The 14,711-nt window shown below is 47.5% G+C and overlaps 1 protein-coding gene and 1 long non-coding RNA gene across 3 annotated transcripts in view; both read right to left on the bottom strand.

The window, feature by feature from the left end:
• Positions 1 to 10,909, bottom strand: part of LOC112678709 (prolow-density lipoprotein receptor-related protein 1-like) — a 43,521-nt gene extending 32,612 nt beyond the window's left edge. For both annotated transcript variants that reach the window (XM_049094615.1, XM_049094616.1), the window contains exons 1-8: positions 10,799 to 10,909; positions 7,740 to 7,853; positions 6,135 to 6,254; positions 5,284 to 5,523; positions 4,404 to 4,517; positions 3,214 to 3,333; positions 1,996 to 2,121; positions 861 to 1,064 (exon numbers count right to left, since the gene is read on the bottom strand). In XM_049094615.1, coding sequence (XP_048950572.1) covers positions 861 to 1,064; positions 1,996 to 2,121; positions 3,214 to 3,333; positions 4,404 to 4,517; positions 5,284 to 5,523; positions 6,135 to 6,254; positions 7,740 to 7,853; positions 10,799 to 10,883 — 1,123 coding nt within the window. In that variant the 5' untranslated portion in view covers positions 10,884 to 10,909. The remainder of the gene's footprint in view (positions 1 to 860; positions 1,065 to 1,995; positions 2,122 to 3,213; positions 3,334 to 4,403; positions 4,518 to 5,283; positions 5,524 to 6,134; positions 6,255 to 7,739; positions 7,854 to 10,798) is intronic.
• Positions 10,910 to 11,976: 1,067 nt separating this feature from the next.
• The window catches only part of LOC125752609 (uncharacterized), a 28,044-nt gene continuing 25,309 nt past the window's right edge, over positions 11,977 to 14,711 (bottom strand). The window contains exon 3 of the long non-coding RNA XR_007402559.1: positions 11,977 to 12,476. This is a non-coding gene — a long non-coding RNA (uncharacterized LOC125752609). The remainder of the gene's footprint in view (positions 12,477 to 14,711) is intronic.

Genomic DNA, 14,711 nt, shown 5'->3' with positions numbered 1-14,711 from the left:
CTACAGCTTCTGATTTCGAGCTATATGAGGAGGCAAATGGGACACAGGGAAGGAGGGCCAGAGGTGTGCTATGTCCAGGATACAGTGGGTGGTAGGGATGGAGAAGGACCTTAGCAGAAGCAGAACCCAGAAACCCAAGAGAATGCAACATCTCATTTTGGGGTGACAGCTATTCCAGAAGTCTCAGGGGAACTGCTAGGAATTGGACCTCTTAAGTCCTAGCAGAGGACTTCTTTGCCCAAGAGAATGCCAAACACTTCCTCACATGTACCATTCTACTTGAATCCCCACACCTACCCAATGAGACAAAGGCTATCCCCTTCGCCTTACTGAGGGTGGTTTCAAAGAGTTAACAACCGGCTCAAAGTCGGATACCTAGTGATGGAGCGGAGACTAACCTTGGACTGAAACCACATCCCCAAACCTTCGGTGCTTCTTTATAGTGATTTCCTATCTCTGGTTATGCTCGACCAAAGCCCCTGCTGAGCCAAATTGTGTGGTTTTATCTCAACTGGGATTGTATACATTCTCATGATTCACAAGTGAGTCACAGAAGATGTCCAGAGGAATGCGTAGGCTGCTTATACAGTGCTGAAGTAGCTTTAAGAAGTTAGGGCTCTTGGGGCGCCTGGGTGGCTCAGTCGATTAAGTGTCTGCCTTTAGCTCAGGTCACAATCTCAGGGTCCTGAAATCGAGCTTGCCATCAGGCTCCCTGCTTAGCAGAGTCTGCTTCTCTCTCTCCTCTGACCTTCCTACCTGTTTGTGTGCACATGCAAGTGCTCTCTCTGTCTCAAATAAATAAAATCTTAAAAAAAAAAAAAAAAAGCAGCAGCTAGGGCTCTTAACATCAAGAAATATACCTGGATAGAGAGGAACTGAATTTGGCTTCCCAAGGACGAATACATTTATGACTTCATCCACCCAAAAGTACATGCTTCTCTCAAGATCATATGCAACAGAAGTAGGCCTCGATTTTATAGGTATCAGGGGCTCATAGATGCCTGTTCTTCGATCCAGGACCCCAAGCTCTCTACCTGCCGCTATAAGAATTTTAACAGCACCATCTGCAAAAGAGGGTGGAAAAGGACTAGTGACGCATTCCTTTGACACTTTCTTTCATGCCATTCTCTTTAACTGAAGATGCTGTCCCATCTCCCATGCTAAAATCCACTTATGCCGGGGACACTCAGCAGTTGAGAGTCTGCCTTCAGCTCAGAGTGTGATCCCGGGGTCCGAGATCAAGTCCCACATCAGGCTCCTTGCAGGGAGCCTACGTCTCCCTCTGCCTATGTCACTGCCTCTCTCTGTGTGTCTCTTATAAATAAATAAATAAATAAATAAATAAAATCTTTTTAAAAATCCACTTATCAAAAAAAAAATCCACTTATCCCTGAAGTTTGGACTCAGGTGTGTCCAGAGGAGATGTCCAGAGGAGACTTAGAGATCACCCTAAGTCACAATTCTTCCTCTGAACTCCAACACGTTCACACTCATCTTTGGAATGTTTGGTCTATTTGATTTCAGATTCAGGCCTTACCCAACCTAGACAGAAGTCCTCTCCATGCTTTATACACAGCAGCTAAATGGAATTAATTGTCCCATCATTTAAGCAGCACAGGCCACATTAAGATCGTATCAGTGGGGTCGTTGGAGCAACCTAGGCATATAGCCTATTGAATAAGTTCTTTTAAAGACATTTAATATGAGTGCCTAGCTGGCTCAGTTAGGAGAACATCCAACTCTTGATTCTTGGGGTCATGAGTTCTAGTCCCATGTTAGATATAGAAGTTACTTTAATAAATAAACTTAAAAAAATAAAGATACCTAATAGCAACTGACACTTGAATTGGCCAAGAAATGTTGTAATACCAGCTTCTTTATGGAAAAAATTAAGTCACCTCTAATACTAGACCATAAAGTGAACAGTACTTCTATCTATTATTACTGCTAAAAACACGATAAAGCTTAAGCTTTGCTTGGGGTGTCAAAACTCACCTGTAACTCGACAACTGGTGCCATTATAGAGCTGGTAACCTTGAATACACGCACAGGAGTAAGAGCCTGGGACGTTACGGCATAGCTGGCCACAGGGACCGTAGGCCAAGGAGCACTCATCTATATCTGGTGATAGAGAGTCATAGGTCAAACGACCAAGGAACAATCTCTTGAGTAGTTTTGCTCCTTTGGGCCCCCTTTCAGGGGCTCACTGGACATGTATGATGTGGAAATCACTGTGCTGGGTGTGGGGACAGACAGCCTCTGCCTCTATGGAGTTGCATCAGTAGAGCGACCCCAGATGTGTGGCTGGTACAGAAGCCAGATGGGGGTTACCCTAGCAACATTCTTAGTGGTATTGCTGATTCAGAATGAATGGCAGGATGTGAAGAAACAGAAACACTTGTGTACTGCTGGTGGGAATGTCAAATAGGGCAGCCACTGTGAAAAACAGTTTGAAGGTTTCTCAAGTTAAACATATGCACTATGCAACAATTCCACTGTTGGTGTATACTCTGGAGTATTGAAAGCAGGGATTTGGACACGTGTGTGTCAATATTCCTAGCACTGTTCACAATAGCCAAAAGGTGGAAACCACCCAAATGCCCATCAACAGATGGATAAACAAAATGAGGCATGTACAATGAGTTATTTGGCCCTAAAAATGGAAGGAGAGCCTAACATGTGCTCTAACATGGATGAACGTTAGTGACATGCTAAGTGAAAGAAGCCAGACACAGGATAGATACCATAGGACTGCACTTATACGCAGGACTAGAACAGGCAAATTCAGAGAGATAGAAGGTCGATAGAAGGTTCCAGGGATTGGGGACAGAGTTATTGTTTAATGGGGACAGAGTTGGGGTGCCTGGGTGGCTCAGTTGGTTAAGAGCTGCCTTTGGCTCAGGTCATGATCCCGGGGTCCTGGGATTGAGTCCCATGTGGGGCTCCCTACTCTTCTCCTTCTGCCTCTGCCTGTGCTCACTCTTTCTGTCAAATAAATGAATAAAATCTTTTTAAAAAATAATAATGGGGACAGAGTTTCCATTGGGGAGGATGAGAAAGTTCTGGAGATGGATAGTGGTGATGTTTACAGGTGTTGTGAATGTAGTGGAGGCCACTGAATTATACGCCTCAAACAACTAAGATGGTAAATTGTATTTCATGTATCTCTTACTGCAATAAACACTTCAGAAGATGGGCCAAATGAACTCTGACCTGCACAGCTCTGCCCGTCCGGCTGTAGCTGCCACCCAGCTCCACACGAACACTGGACTCCCCAGGTGGTGACACTGCACTGCCCCTCACAGCCCCCGTTGGCCAGGGAGCAGTTTTTCCCTGGTAGAGACAGGGCAGCAGTCAGGACAGTTGAGTACAGTACAGATCAAATGTCTTATAAACTGTGGTGCTAGAACCCCCTACACTGTGAGGGCTGTAGGACCTTAAAGAATAAACTTTGACCCTGCCCTCCGACCTAGGAATATGGCGGCTTTGGGGAAAGGCTGTAGAACGGGGAAAGTTGGCAATGACGGAGCAAGGGAAAGGACTTTTTGAGGTGGACAGTCTGACAATTTCAAATGTTGGTATATTGCTCACCCACGGAAGGGCCAACAACCTCTTCCCTATATTCTCTAGAAAATATCAGTGGCCAGGGCTCGCACCTCAAGATGTGATACGGTAATTTATTAATCTCAGTGAATTATCTCCACGGGACCAGAAACCTGAGCTTTGTCCCATTGTTCATGCTTTCTGTGTCTTATTTGTTCCTTTAGCAGAAGGCTGCTTTCACAGCCCTTACCTTAGCAGCACTGAAGAGGTCTCATTATATACTTCTAAGCCCAAGTTTAAGGAGGAAATGAGACAGATGACAAAGTGACCTGGGGACAGGTGCCCCCTCCCCCACAGATTCAACCAACAGTGATTTTTATATTTTATATTGATTTTTATAGTGAGAATCTTAACTTTTTAAAGTTTGAGATGGTTGCTCAGGAGCCTTCCTCCTCACCAGGAAATAGTCTTCCTAAGTCCTTCCTCTAGTTACATCCTTAGATGAACATCCTTTGAGAACTCATCATATGGTCTTGAATACATGATTTTCTTCTCAGTGGCAAAGTCTGTTTCTATATTCCAGAATTTTCAGAGTTGAAAGTCTCTGAACCAGGGGTCTGAGTCTATTTCCCTGGAGTGATAATGCTTTATGGCTCAGGTAACCTTTGCTCACACTCAGGAGACCAAAGCCAAGGCTTGGAACTTATAAAATGTGGGGGACCCATCACTGAAGGATAATTGATGTAGGAGTTTAGTCCAAGCATTCTCTGAGAGTGCGGGCCCCCATGGTAACAAAGGCACAGGCTGACTTACTCTGATTCTCCCCACCCCCACGTGAAGCCCGGTAGTTGGGTCCTCACCACATGTGGCAGGTTCATCGGTACCATCTCTGCAGTCGGCTTCCCCATCACACACCAGGGATTCCGGGATGCATTTCCCTTCATCACATCTGACCATGCCGTCTGGACAGGAAGCTGTGTAGGAAGGAAAGCATCCTTTTCCAACAGCCCGTGGGGGAAAGGGTAGTAAAAACAGACATTTATTACAGTAAGGTGGGGCAGGATTTCTAGAGCCCAAGGTAAGTCTAAGTAGGAAGGAAAGTTTTGCCATTTCAAGCAGAGTTTTCAGCGAATTGGGCTTTAAGGATGACTGACGATGATGTCAAGTCACTTGGGCACTGAACTGAAATAAAGCTGAATTAGAATTGAATTGGTATTGAGTAGTTCTAATTGAAATGGTGTTAAAGTCAGTCAACATGAGCCCTAAAGGAAAACCCTATTGAGAAACCAGTTTATACATGTAAAAATGTTAGAATCTGAACATATTCAGTATTGCAGATTTAATTCTAGAAAGATTGAGCCGGATTGTGGTTTACTGAGAAGTTGGAGGTTCCACTACATTGTGTATGGTGCTCATCAAGTTCCTTTAAAGAGAAATTTCCCCCTTCTGTACGAACTACACAAGGACGTGAGGCTCTGTTAGGAGGCTTCCTTCAGACACCAGTGCTCTGGTCTTCTGTGCAGCAGCCACGTTGCCTAGAGTGTCCAGCGCAGAGTCACTATTTGAGGACAGCTCAGTGTTTCCATGGATAACTAAATCTTGGTTATTGCTAGGAAACATCCTGTTTTTAGATATAGGATGGAAGCCCCAGTCAGAGGAATGAAAATGCAACTTGCAGAAGGCAGCCCACCTTCCTCTGTAAAGGACAGGCGGGAGGGGTGGGGTTGGGGGGGCACTTACCACAGGCATCCTCATCCGAGGAGTCCCCACAGTCGTTCACCCCATTGCACTTCCAGCTAGCCTCGACACACACCTTGTTCCTGCATTGCCACTGCCCCGCCAGGCAACAGTTCGGGGAGCAGCGTGCTTCCTCGAGCCCATCTTCCCAGTCCTTACGGCCCTCACAGAGTTCCCAAGCATCGCCACACTGAGGACGTCCCGGACACTGGGCTGTTTGGCCGGGGCATGGTGTCGAGAGCTCTGTAAGAGGCAGGAGTTGGCTCAGTGAGGGGGCACTGCTGAGCTGCAGGCTGCTTTATTTAGGTATTTATGGTGTGTTCATGGGTTTGGCCTATAGAAAACCAAGAAAACCTGGGTGGCTCAGTGGTTGAGCGTCTGCCTTACAGCTCAGGGCGTGATCCCGGGGTCCTGGGATCGAGTCCTGCAGGGAGCCTGCTTCTCGCTCTGCCTGTGTCTTTGCCTCTCTCTGTGTCTCTCATGAATAAATAAGTAAAAAAATCTTTAAAAAAGAAAAGAAAACCAAGAACTGAATGGGCATGCTAGCCACTGGAGATGTGGCCACAACTCTGTATACTGAAGTTTTACCTTAAAGGAGTTTAAAAAGCCAATAGAGGCAAGAATCTTTTAGGCAATTTTGCAAAATGCAGAAGGGGATGAAGTGTCCACCTGTAATACGGGGGACGACTGAACGGTGACAGTGAGCGGTGAACATGTGCTGTGGCCTGTACGGCAGAAGGCTACCTAGTGACTTGCTGGATCCACTGAATACTGCGGAGGTTCATCAATGCTGCTAACATCAATGCTGCTAACACACAGAGAACATGTCCAAAGAGAAAATAAATTGTACATACCGCAGTTCGCCTCGTCGGAGCCGTCCAGGCAGTCCCCAGCACCATCACAAAGCCAGCTACTAGAAATACATTTCCCGTCATCACACTGCCAAGCCTGGGGATGGGCACGACACGCTTCCTCTGTGGGGCCGGTGGCAGTGTTCGAGAAGCAGAGAGGAAGAGGTGTTGGTCAGGGCGCTGACAGCTTTTCAGCTGGGGTTTCATAGGAATTATTTTCATTAGCAAAAGAACAATTAAGTCCCGATCCGCCACTGAGTCAATCCTAACTTTGCCTGTCCTTTCCTTGTCGCCCTTAATCACACACCGTACCCCCTGCCTTCGTGACAATCACCGAGCAGCCCCACAAAGCTTACGCTCCCCCTCATGCTTCTAGAATACCGCCATCCAATAAAAACTTCTGCAACGATGGAAGTGGTTTGTACGTCTGCTGTCCAAAATGGTCATCACTAGGCACATGGGGCTCTTGAGCATCTGAAGTGTGATCAGTATAAGAACTATATTTATTTATATAAATAAATGTAAATCTTCACACGTGGCTAATGGCCACTGTATTAGGCAGTACAGATTTATAGGTTTACTTCTTTGAACCCCTTTGGCCCCATTTGAGGCCATATAAAGATCTCAGACAACTGGAGTCTAATGAGACCTTCGAATATTTCCACCTAAGTATGTCCCCTGGCAGTTCCAAGTAAACCTGGACAGCTGGAGTGAAGTGTACGGGGGAGCAGAGCACAAGGCACTTCTGCAAGTGTGAAATTTAATTCTAATCTGTAATATTACATAATATTACATCTTTTAATATCAAAGGTTTCACAGTAAATTAGTTACAGTAGGTGGCCAGTGCACTGACATGCATGTGGGGTGGAGAAAGGAAATGTAGCACTCCCCAGGCTCTGGGGGGGGTTGGGGGCTTCCTCTTTTTTTTTTTAATAATAAATTTACTTTTTATTGGTGTTCAATTTGCCAACATACAGAATAACACCCAGTGCTTCCTCTTTTAATCAAGAATTTTCTCCTTCTGTATTCACCGCTCAAGGCTGTGAGACATCTGTTAAGAGGCTTTCCTCATATACAGGTGCTTGGAGATCCCTCCTGGGGCTGGGAGCACTCATAGCACAGAGGTGTTTGAGCTTTATTTCAGGAAGACCTTTTCCAAATGGCTAACTTGGTGTCTATCAGTTTAATGATTTTCTTTGTCCTCAATTTGAAAAATTATCTTTTTGTTGTGCAAAAGCTCCAAGGAGAGTTGAACTAGTTTGTTTTCAAGTAATCGTATGCACTGGGGTTGGCGAGGGTTTCCTATAAAGCAATCTGGAATATTCCAGCTTCAGTAGCTGCCACATGTTTAAGCTAGAAGATAAGGTGAAAAGCCAGGCTTTTGGTGGCTTTTCTATCCCAACCAGCCCTCCACACTTGTTTGATAGCAATGCTACCAACACGTACATCTCTAGGCTTACCCACCGAAAGTCTGCAACAACTCAGAACACCCAATATTTTTGGATATCCCCTCCCGAAGGAAAACTACAAGACCCGAGGCTGTCAGCCAGGCACACAGCACGACGGGCCATTTACGGAGGAGGATGCGATGCAGCGAGGAGCACTTACCACACTGCTCATCGGACCCATCGGGGCACTCTTGCTGTCCATTGCAGAGCCAGGTCACAGGAATGCACCTTTCCCCACATGCAGCCTGCCTCGTCATGTTACACCTTACTTCCTCTGCAGTGGGTAAACAAAAGCAAATCCTTGAGAGGTCCTGGCTTCCTCAGCTTCAAGAGAACAGCTTGTTTCATGATAAGCTGCAGTTAAAAGGTCATTGAGAGGACCTTCCTTCAACTAATTCCCTGGAGAACCCTGGGAGGGGGTGGTCCAGTGCCATAAAGACCAATATGACTGCCCTAATACCGATCCTTGGAAACTCTTTCTGGGCTGTGGAATTGGGGAGTTGCCATTCGCCTCCCAGTTTTTGCATTAGAATGGGGCCCAGTTGCACTGTGTTCAAAGAGACCCAGCTACTTCTTTAGCTCTGGTTTGATCTTTAAGACTCTGCACGAATAATTGCACATTTAAAAGTCTAAGCTCAAAGTCTGGACTCTAGTTTATTTTTCAGCCTGTGCGGACATATCTAAAAATTAGATTAGGATTTGGGGTCCCACATACTATCTTTTTTTTTAATTCAACTTGCCAACATCCAGTTTAACACCAGTGCTCATCTCATCATGTGCCCTCCTTAATGCCCGTCATCCAGTTACCCTATCCCCCACCCCTACATACTATCTTCATAAGAATGCTTCTAATAGGTTGCTTATGCTTTAAGTTTGATTGATCTATACTATCTGTCTTATTCAACTCACAAGCTTGTGTTTATCAAACCTGAAAGATCAATGTCCAAACAATGCCTGTTATGGAATGTGGTCCTCAGAGGGAAGCACCAGGAAGGCCTGACTGTACCAAATTTACTATATTGTCCTAACTTCCAAAAAGAAAAAGCCAATCCAGGGGTGCCTAGGTGGCTCAGTTAAGCATCTACCTTTGACTCAGGTCCATGAACTCCAGCCCCACATTAGGGTCCCTGCTCCTCAGGGAGCCTGCTTCTCCCTCTCCCTCTGCCTGCCGCTCCCCCTGCTTGTGCTCACGCGCGCGCTCTCTGTCAAATAAATCTAAAAAAATCTTTAAAAAAGAAAAAAAAAAGCCAATCTTTAGTCCCTAGAAAAGATAAGCTACACGGCCTGTACTAGAAATCTCTGTAAGATGCAGTGAAGACCACCCACCCCCCACCTCCCACCATGGTCCTACTTCCAGGAACAATTGTATATGGAATGGAAAGTGGTATGGAAAGTTGTGTAATGGGAGCTGACAATGGAAGGTCATTATGTAGACCACCCCTTCTTCGGTAAGAGAACATTTCTTAGTCTTGCTTAGATCCCTCTAAGTACTAAGTAGCTTCGCTACTTAGGGTTTGATTTGTTTCTTAAGGGTTGGTTTATAAAAAACATTTTAAATAAAATATTCAGAAAATATTGGTTACTAACGGGCTGCTAACAACTCTGCCCTGTACCATTCAGGCAATCTCACTTAGCTTGCCCCAAAGCACTGACGACAGGTGATGTTACCAGCCACTACTATGGGAGCAGAGACTCAGCTGTCAAGCTACAAAGGTTGCCTTTTTGGTGGGACTGCTTACTAACAACAATAGGACCCTGGGAGAGTTACTTCCTCTCTCTGGATCTCAGTTTTCTGTCCAAAAAATGAGACTGGTAAATAAGTGATCAGAAGAGAAAGATTCAAAGATTAAATGGCCACAAAGCCACTTGGCACAGAATACCCACCATATAAATCTTCATAAGGCATTAACTCTTTTGTTACCACTTCCAACAGATCCTTCCAGAAGGATCCCACTTAGGGGTCCAGTCATCCCTCAAAGACTCACACTCCCAGGTGAGTCACACCTGGAACAATATTTTGCCTTGATGATTCTCCATCTGGAGACCAAGTGTGCATATAGATTCTACATATCTGCAGATAGGTCTCAAAACATTATTTTTCACTTATGTAGATGCTTGCTGTGAATAAGTAAGATATTTATTAATATGTTTACTTATCTGTTGAGTATATGGTAGCTTTCTCATAGTCTGTTAGGGTGACCACATGCTATTCTAAAACAGACATCCTAAAGAGGTCTACAGGCCAGAAAGCTTTGGTAACCACTGCTCGGTTAAAAAATGCTAATAATTTTAAAGGTGCTTCCGGAGTGGTGCAAAAAGACCACACAAGGGCTTCTCATCACTGTACCGGTGCTCCACCAGGTTAGGCAAAAATCTTGTGGGTTAGAATCCCTCCCTGAAGACAGCTCAGTGAAGTAGCACCTCCTTGGAACTAGTTAACACAACCTTGACCAACAGTCTGCATACGTTAAAATGATTTAAAACCAGCCTTCAATCTATGAGGGCACCTGCCAGGTCGGATCCTCAGGCCAGGTGGTTTGACCACTGCTAGGCACCTCCTACACAGCGCTCACCCACCACCGCTTGGGAACTGTGGGTGTCTGAGTCACCCTGGGGCATCACTCAGCTCTCCTCTGCCCTGGGGTCGGCCTCAACGGGATTGCAGCATCAACAAGCGCCACAGAAAGTTGCTTCCTAACTCTGCCTCGGACCCAAGCCCCCGTATTTCCCTGTGCTGTTTCTGGAATGAGGTTATGTCTTCCCGAGCCTCCCCCAGGCTAAATCTGCTGCCTGGTGACCCCCTGAGCTGGGGTGCGGGCCCCAGGACATTGGCTAGAAGACGAATCCCACTAGGCCACGACGCCCGACACCCGGGGAGGGAAGAGGGTGCGCCTGCTCTCCGGAGCGCAGAGAGCTCTGTCCCCGACGCTCGCTCGGGGTGCGGGGAGGGAAAGGGGAGTGTGCCCGGAGCCCACCTACCCTTCCGCCTGCACCTGCCGCGCTGGACCGGGTAGGAGTCACCGGGAGAGCGGCAGGGGCCACCTCTCCCCGGGTCGCCCGGCGGCGCCGCAGAGGGCCCCGGGTCACCCTCCCGTATGCAGGTCGCTGCAGAACGGGGGGGCATCGCGCGCACAGCGACGGCGCCCCAAGCTCCCCGCCCGCCCTCCCCGCACCCTGCGACGCGGGGCGTCCCCCCCCCCCCCCCGCGGCCCCACTCACCGGCTGCGGAGCCCGCGAGGCCGCCCAGCGCCGCCAGCACCCGCGGCAGGAGCAGCAGCAGCAGCAGCAGCGCGCGGCGCCCCATGGCGGGAGCCGACTGGGCGCTCGGGGCTCGGGGGCCGCTCGGCGGAGGCGCCCGGGCGGGGGGCGGGGGCGGCGCCGGGGCGGGCTTTCCTCGCTGCCGCTCACCGGGCCGGTGGGGGCCGGAGGGGGACCCGGGGGGGAACCCCGGACGGGGTGGGGGGGATTCCGTGGGGCCCGGGCGGGGCGGGGGGCTGGGAGGGAGCCGGCGGGGGGCCCCGGGCGGGGTTGGGGGGCGCTGGGGAGCGGGGGGGACCCCTGGCGCGGGGCGGGGCGGGGCGGGGCGGGGGCCGCTCCGCCTCCCCGCGGGTCTCAGCTCCAGCGGTGGGACCGCGGACGCCGACTAGCTCAGGGCCTGGCGGTTGACAGGTTGGGGGCGACGTGGGCGTGCTCAGCCACGCTCGGCCGGAGGAGTCCCCGGCTCCGCGCCAGGGGTCCCCTGAAGTCCCCGGAGTAGACGGCCCGGGCCCTGCGGGCGGCGCGGCCCGAGGGTCGGCTGGGCCCCGGGGCGGCCTCCGCGCCCACTTCCTAACGCTGGGGCCTCCGGCTCCCGACCGAGCACCCACCGAGCCTCGGGGCTCCTCCGCCGGGCCTCGCGCGCCGCCCCGACCCGAGGGTCCCGACAGCTCGCGGCGGCGGCCCGTAGCAGGGCCGGTGGGTGCGAGCGCCCTGGAGACGGCGCCCGTCGGTCCGCGTCCCGCCGCGGAGGGAGGCTTTCAGCATCGCATCCGGCGGGTGGAAACCAGAGCCGAACATCATCCCTGTCGAGGCACAGACTTCTAGGACTGCAGGAATCCGGACGTCATTTTACACAAACGCTACCCCTCGGGGATCAGATGATAGGACAAAACTGGGAGTTGGTGACACATGACCAAAGACATAGATCACCCTCCCATCCCCTTATTTAGCTAAGCGGTGACATTCCTTCTCTACACCAGGAGAAGGGAGTGTCAGATTCTTGGAGAGAACACCTGGGAGTTGGAATTTAGAACGTAAAACTGGCGAGCAACCTCTGCAGTGCTTGGGAGTGCAAGGCAGCAATAACACACCAGGGGGGGGGGAAATAGAAACAGAAAACTGAATTGCAAAGTGCCTTCTTCGATTTTATTTGCGATACAGTACTCCAACAGCTTTCTTTTAAATCATACCTCCTCTTCGTGTTCACGGCTGGTCCCATCAAACCACACTTCGAAGTTATCAGAACGCCATATGCTCTGAAGTTTTCTTTAAATGCGTTGTATGCTCTGATTGCATAAGCCACTTGCAAGGACCCTTCCACGTGTAACAAAAACCTCCCAGCAGCATGTCATACTGGTTTCTGCTGAAATGTTGTTGCTTTAAAACCAGATTATCTCAATAATCTGCTCAGATACTTTACTGGTGTTGAGTGATGCAATAGAGCCGCTCAGAGTTTTCGGGAAGGAGACTAGTTTTCCTCCCACTGAAGGAACTGAGAGCCACTGAAGCTAGTGATCAGTACTTGGAATTGCAGTGGGGGAGACCGGGGTTCAGGCTCAGCTAGATGAAGTTATATATGGATACAAATCGCAGCTGTGTTGTTCTAACAGTCATGTCGGCTCTTCATAACCCAAACCAGCTGAAAAAAGCCACAGACATAAGTGATATAAATAAGAATTTCAGCAACAATCATATTTGTCTTTAAATCGTTATGTTCTGACTCATTCTTAGTGACATGTGTCATCCTCTCCTAGGTCCCTCCCCTACATTTCACCTTTTCAATCTGCTCTGTCAGCCAATGGTGAGCAGAATATTGTCCCACCACCACCACCACCACCTGGAAAAGGTCACGTTCTAATCCCCAGAGCCTGTAAATTGTGATTTATTGCTGTTTTGATTGCAGGATATAAAGGAAATCTGGCCTCACGCAGGTAAGCGTTGGCTGCAGAAGAAATAATAGCCTTTTTAGTTAAGTGTATTGGTTTAGTTTTCTGCATCCCCCAAAATATGTTGACGTCCTAACTCCCAGTACCTCAGAATGTAACCCTTATTTGGAAAAAGGGTCTCTGCAGATTTACTCAAGTTCAGGTGAGGGCATTAGAGTGCGCCCCAATCCAATATGACTGGTGTCCTTATAAAAGAGAAATATGGGCACCGACATATATAGAAGGGAGGCAGCGTGAAGAGACCCAGGGAGCAGGCTATGTGAAGGTGGAGGCAGAGATAGGCCCTATGCTACTACAAGCTAAGGAGCATCTGAAGCTACTGGACGATGGAAGAGGCCAGCAGGATCTTTCTGCTAGAGCTTACAGAGAGAGCAGGGACACCTTGACTCCAGACTTCTAGCCTCCAGAACTGTGAGGCAATAAATTCCTGCTCTTCTGAGCCACCCAGTTGGTGGTAGTTTGTTATGTCAGCCCTATGAAATTAGCATAGACGCTAAGACCAAAACTTAAGTGGTAATTTCTTAAAGGTTAATTGCAGTGTGAAATCCAAAACCACATCAATGAGCATTTCATGCTGTTCTTATTAAAATCCACCAGTCTATTTTGTACTTTGAGTGGATCTTTCACCCATGCATGACTTTGTAGCATTATGCATTGATCATTTGGAAAATATGGGTTCATTAAGTTATGCTGATATTCCAAATGTTAACACCTTCTATCATGCAGTATTTTAAAAATCACATTTGTTAACATCGCTACTGATATCATCACAAAAGATTTTGACTGTTGGAAAGCTAGTAAGCTTTTAGATGGTGGACTCCAGTTTCCAAAAATTATAATTTTCCCTCGAAAGCTCAAATTATGTCATTGGAAACAAATACTGTCAGTTGTTTTCCTTGAAGTGACACATATGCACCATTCATTTTTGAGGATCATGTCTGCCAAGTCCCCAAGTCTGAATAACCAGATGTCTGTCAGTCCTTCTTTCATGTAAAAATGGTATGCTGTGAAAAGTGTGGCTCATTACGCTTGTGACTCAGATGGTTGCACAGGTGCTTTCCCTCCTCCAACTCTGGTACAAAGCAGACGGGCTTAATGCAAACTCCGTATTTAGTAACAGTGAATATTAAAAGCCTATATGCTACAGGGCTAAGATTTAATAAAAATTAATCATTTTTACTGCATGAAGCACATTCTTGTCTTAAAAAAAAAGACATATTTTAAAACTACAAGTATGGGGCACTTGGGTGGCTCCATCACTTAAGCATCTACCTTTGGTTCAGGTCATGATCCTAGGGTCCTGGGATGGAGCCCTGCATTGGGCTTCCTGATGGGCAGGGAGTCTGCTTCTCCCTCTCCCTCTACTGCTCCCCTTGTTTCTCCCCTCGCTCTCTCTCCCTCTCTATCAAATAAATAAATGGATAAAATCTTTAAATATGTATATATGTATATATATATATCTTTAAATATATACGTGAATAGATAGATGATAGATAGATAGATAAAACCATAAGTATGTAGCAATGAAGAATATACTGACCACTAGTATACTTTGGTGCCATCAGCTTAATTCATGCTAAGGAGACACCAATATTACCCATCATTAGTTTTTTGTTTGTTTACCATCAATGCAAATTTTATTTTGAAAGTAGTTTTGACCTTGCAGACCCACTGGTATCCGTAGACCATCATCTCAGGGAAACAAAATAGGCTGTATAAGAAAATGTATCACAAAAGAAAGAAAAGATTTTATTTACCAATGCTGCTCTATCCAGAAAACTTAATAAACCCTAAGTTAAACTAAAGTTATTAAGAGAATTTGCTGACATGGGTGCAAACAATATAACAGTATCTTCTCTGAGAGCAAAAAGCAGTTGAAATGGAAATACAAAAAAAAATCTATAAAATACTTAGAATAAAAGATATAG

Source organism: Canis lupus, chromosome 16 (genome assembly GCF_003254725.2).
Source record: "Canis lupus dingo isolate Sandy chromosome 16, ASM325472v2, whole genome shotgun sequence".
Taxonomy (NCBI): domain Eukaryota; kingdom Metazoa; phylum Chordata; class Mammalia; order Carnivora; family Canidae; genus Canis; species Canis lupus.
This window is presented reverse-complemented; position numbering and strand designations above follow the sequence as displayed.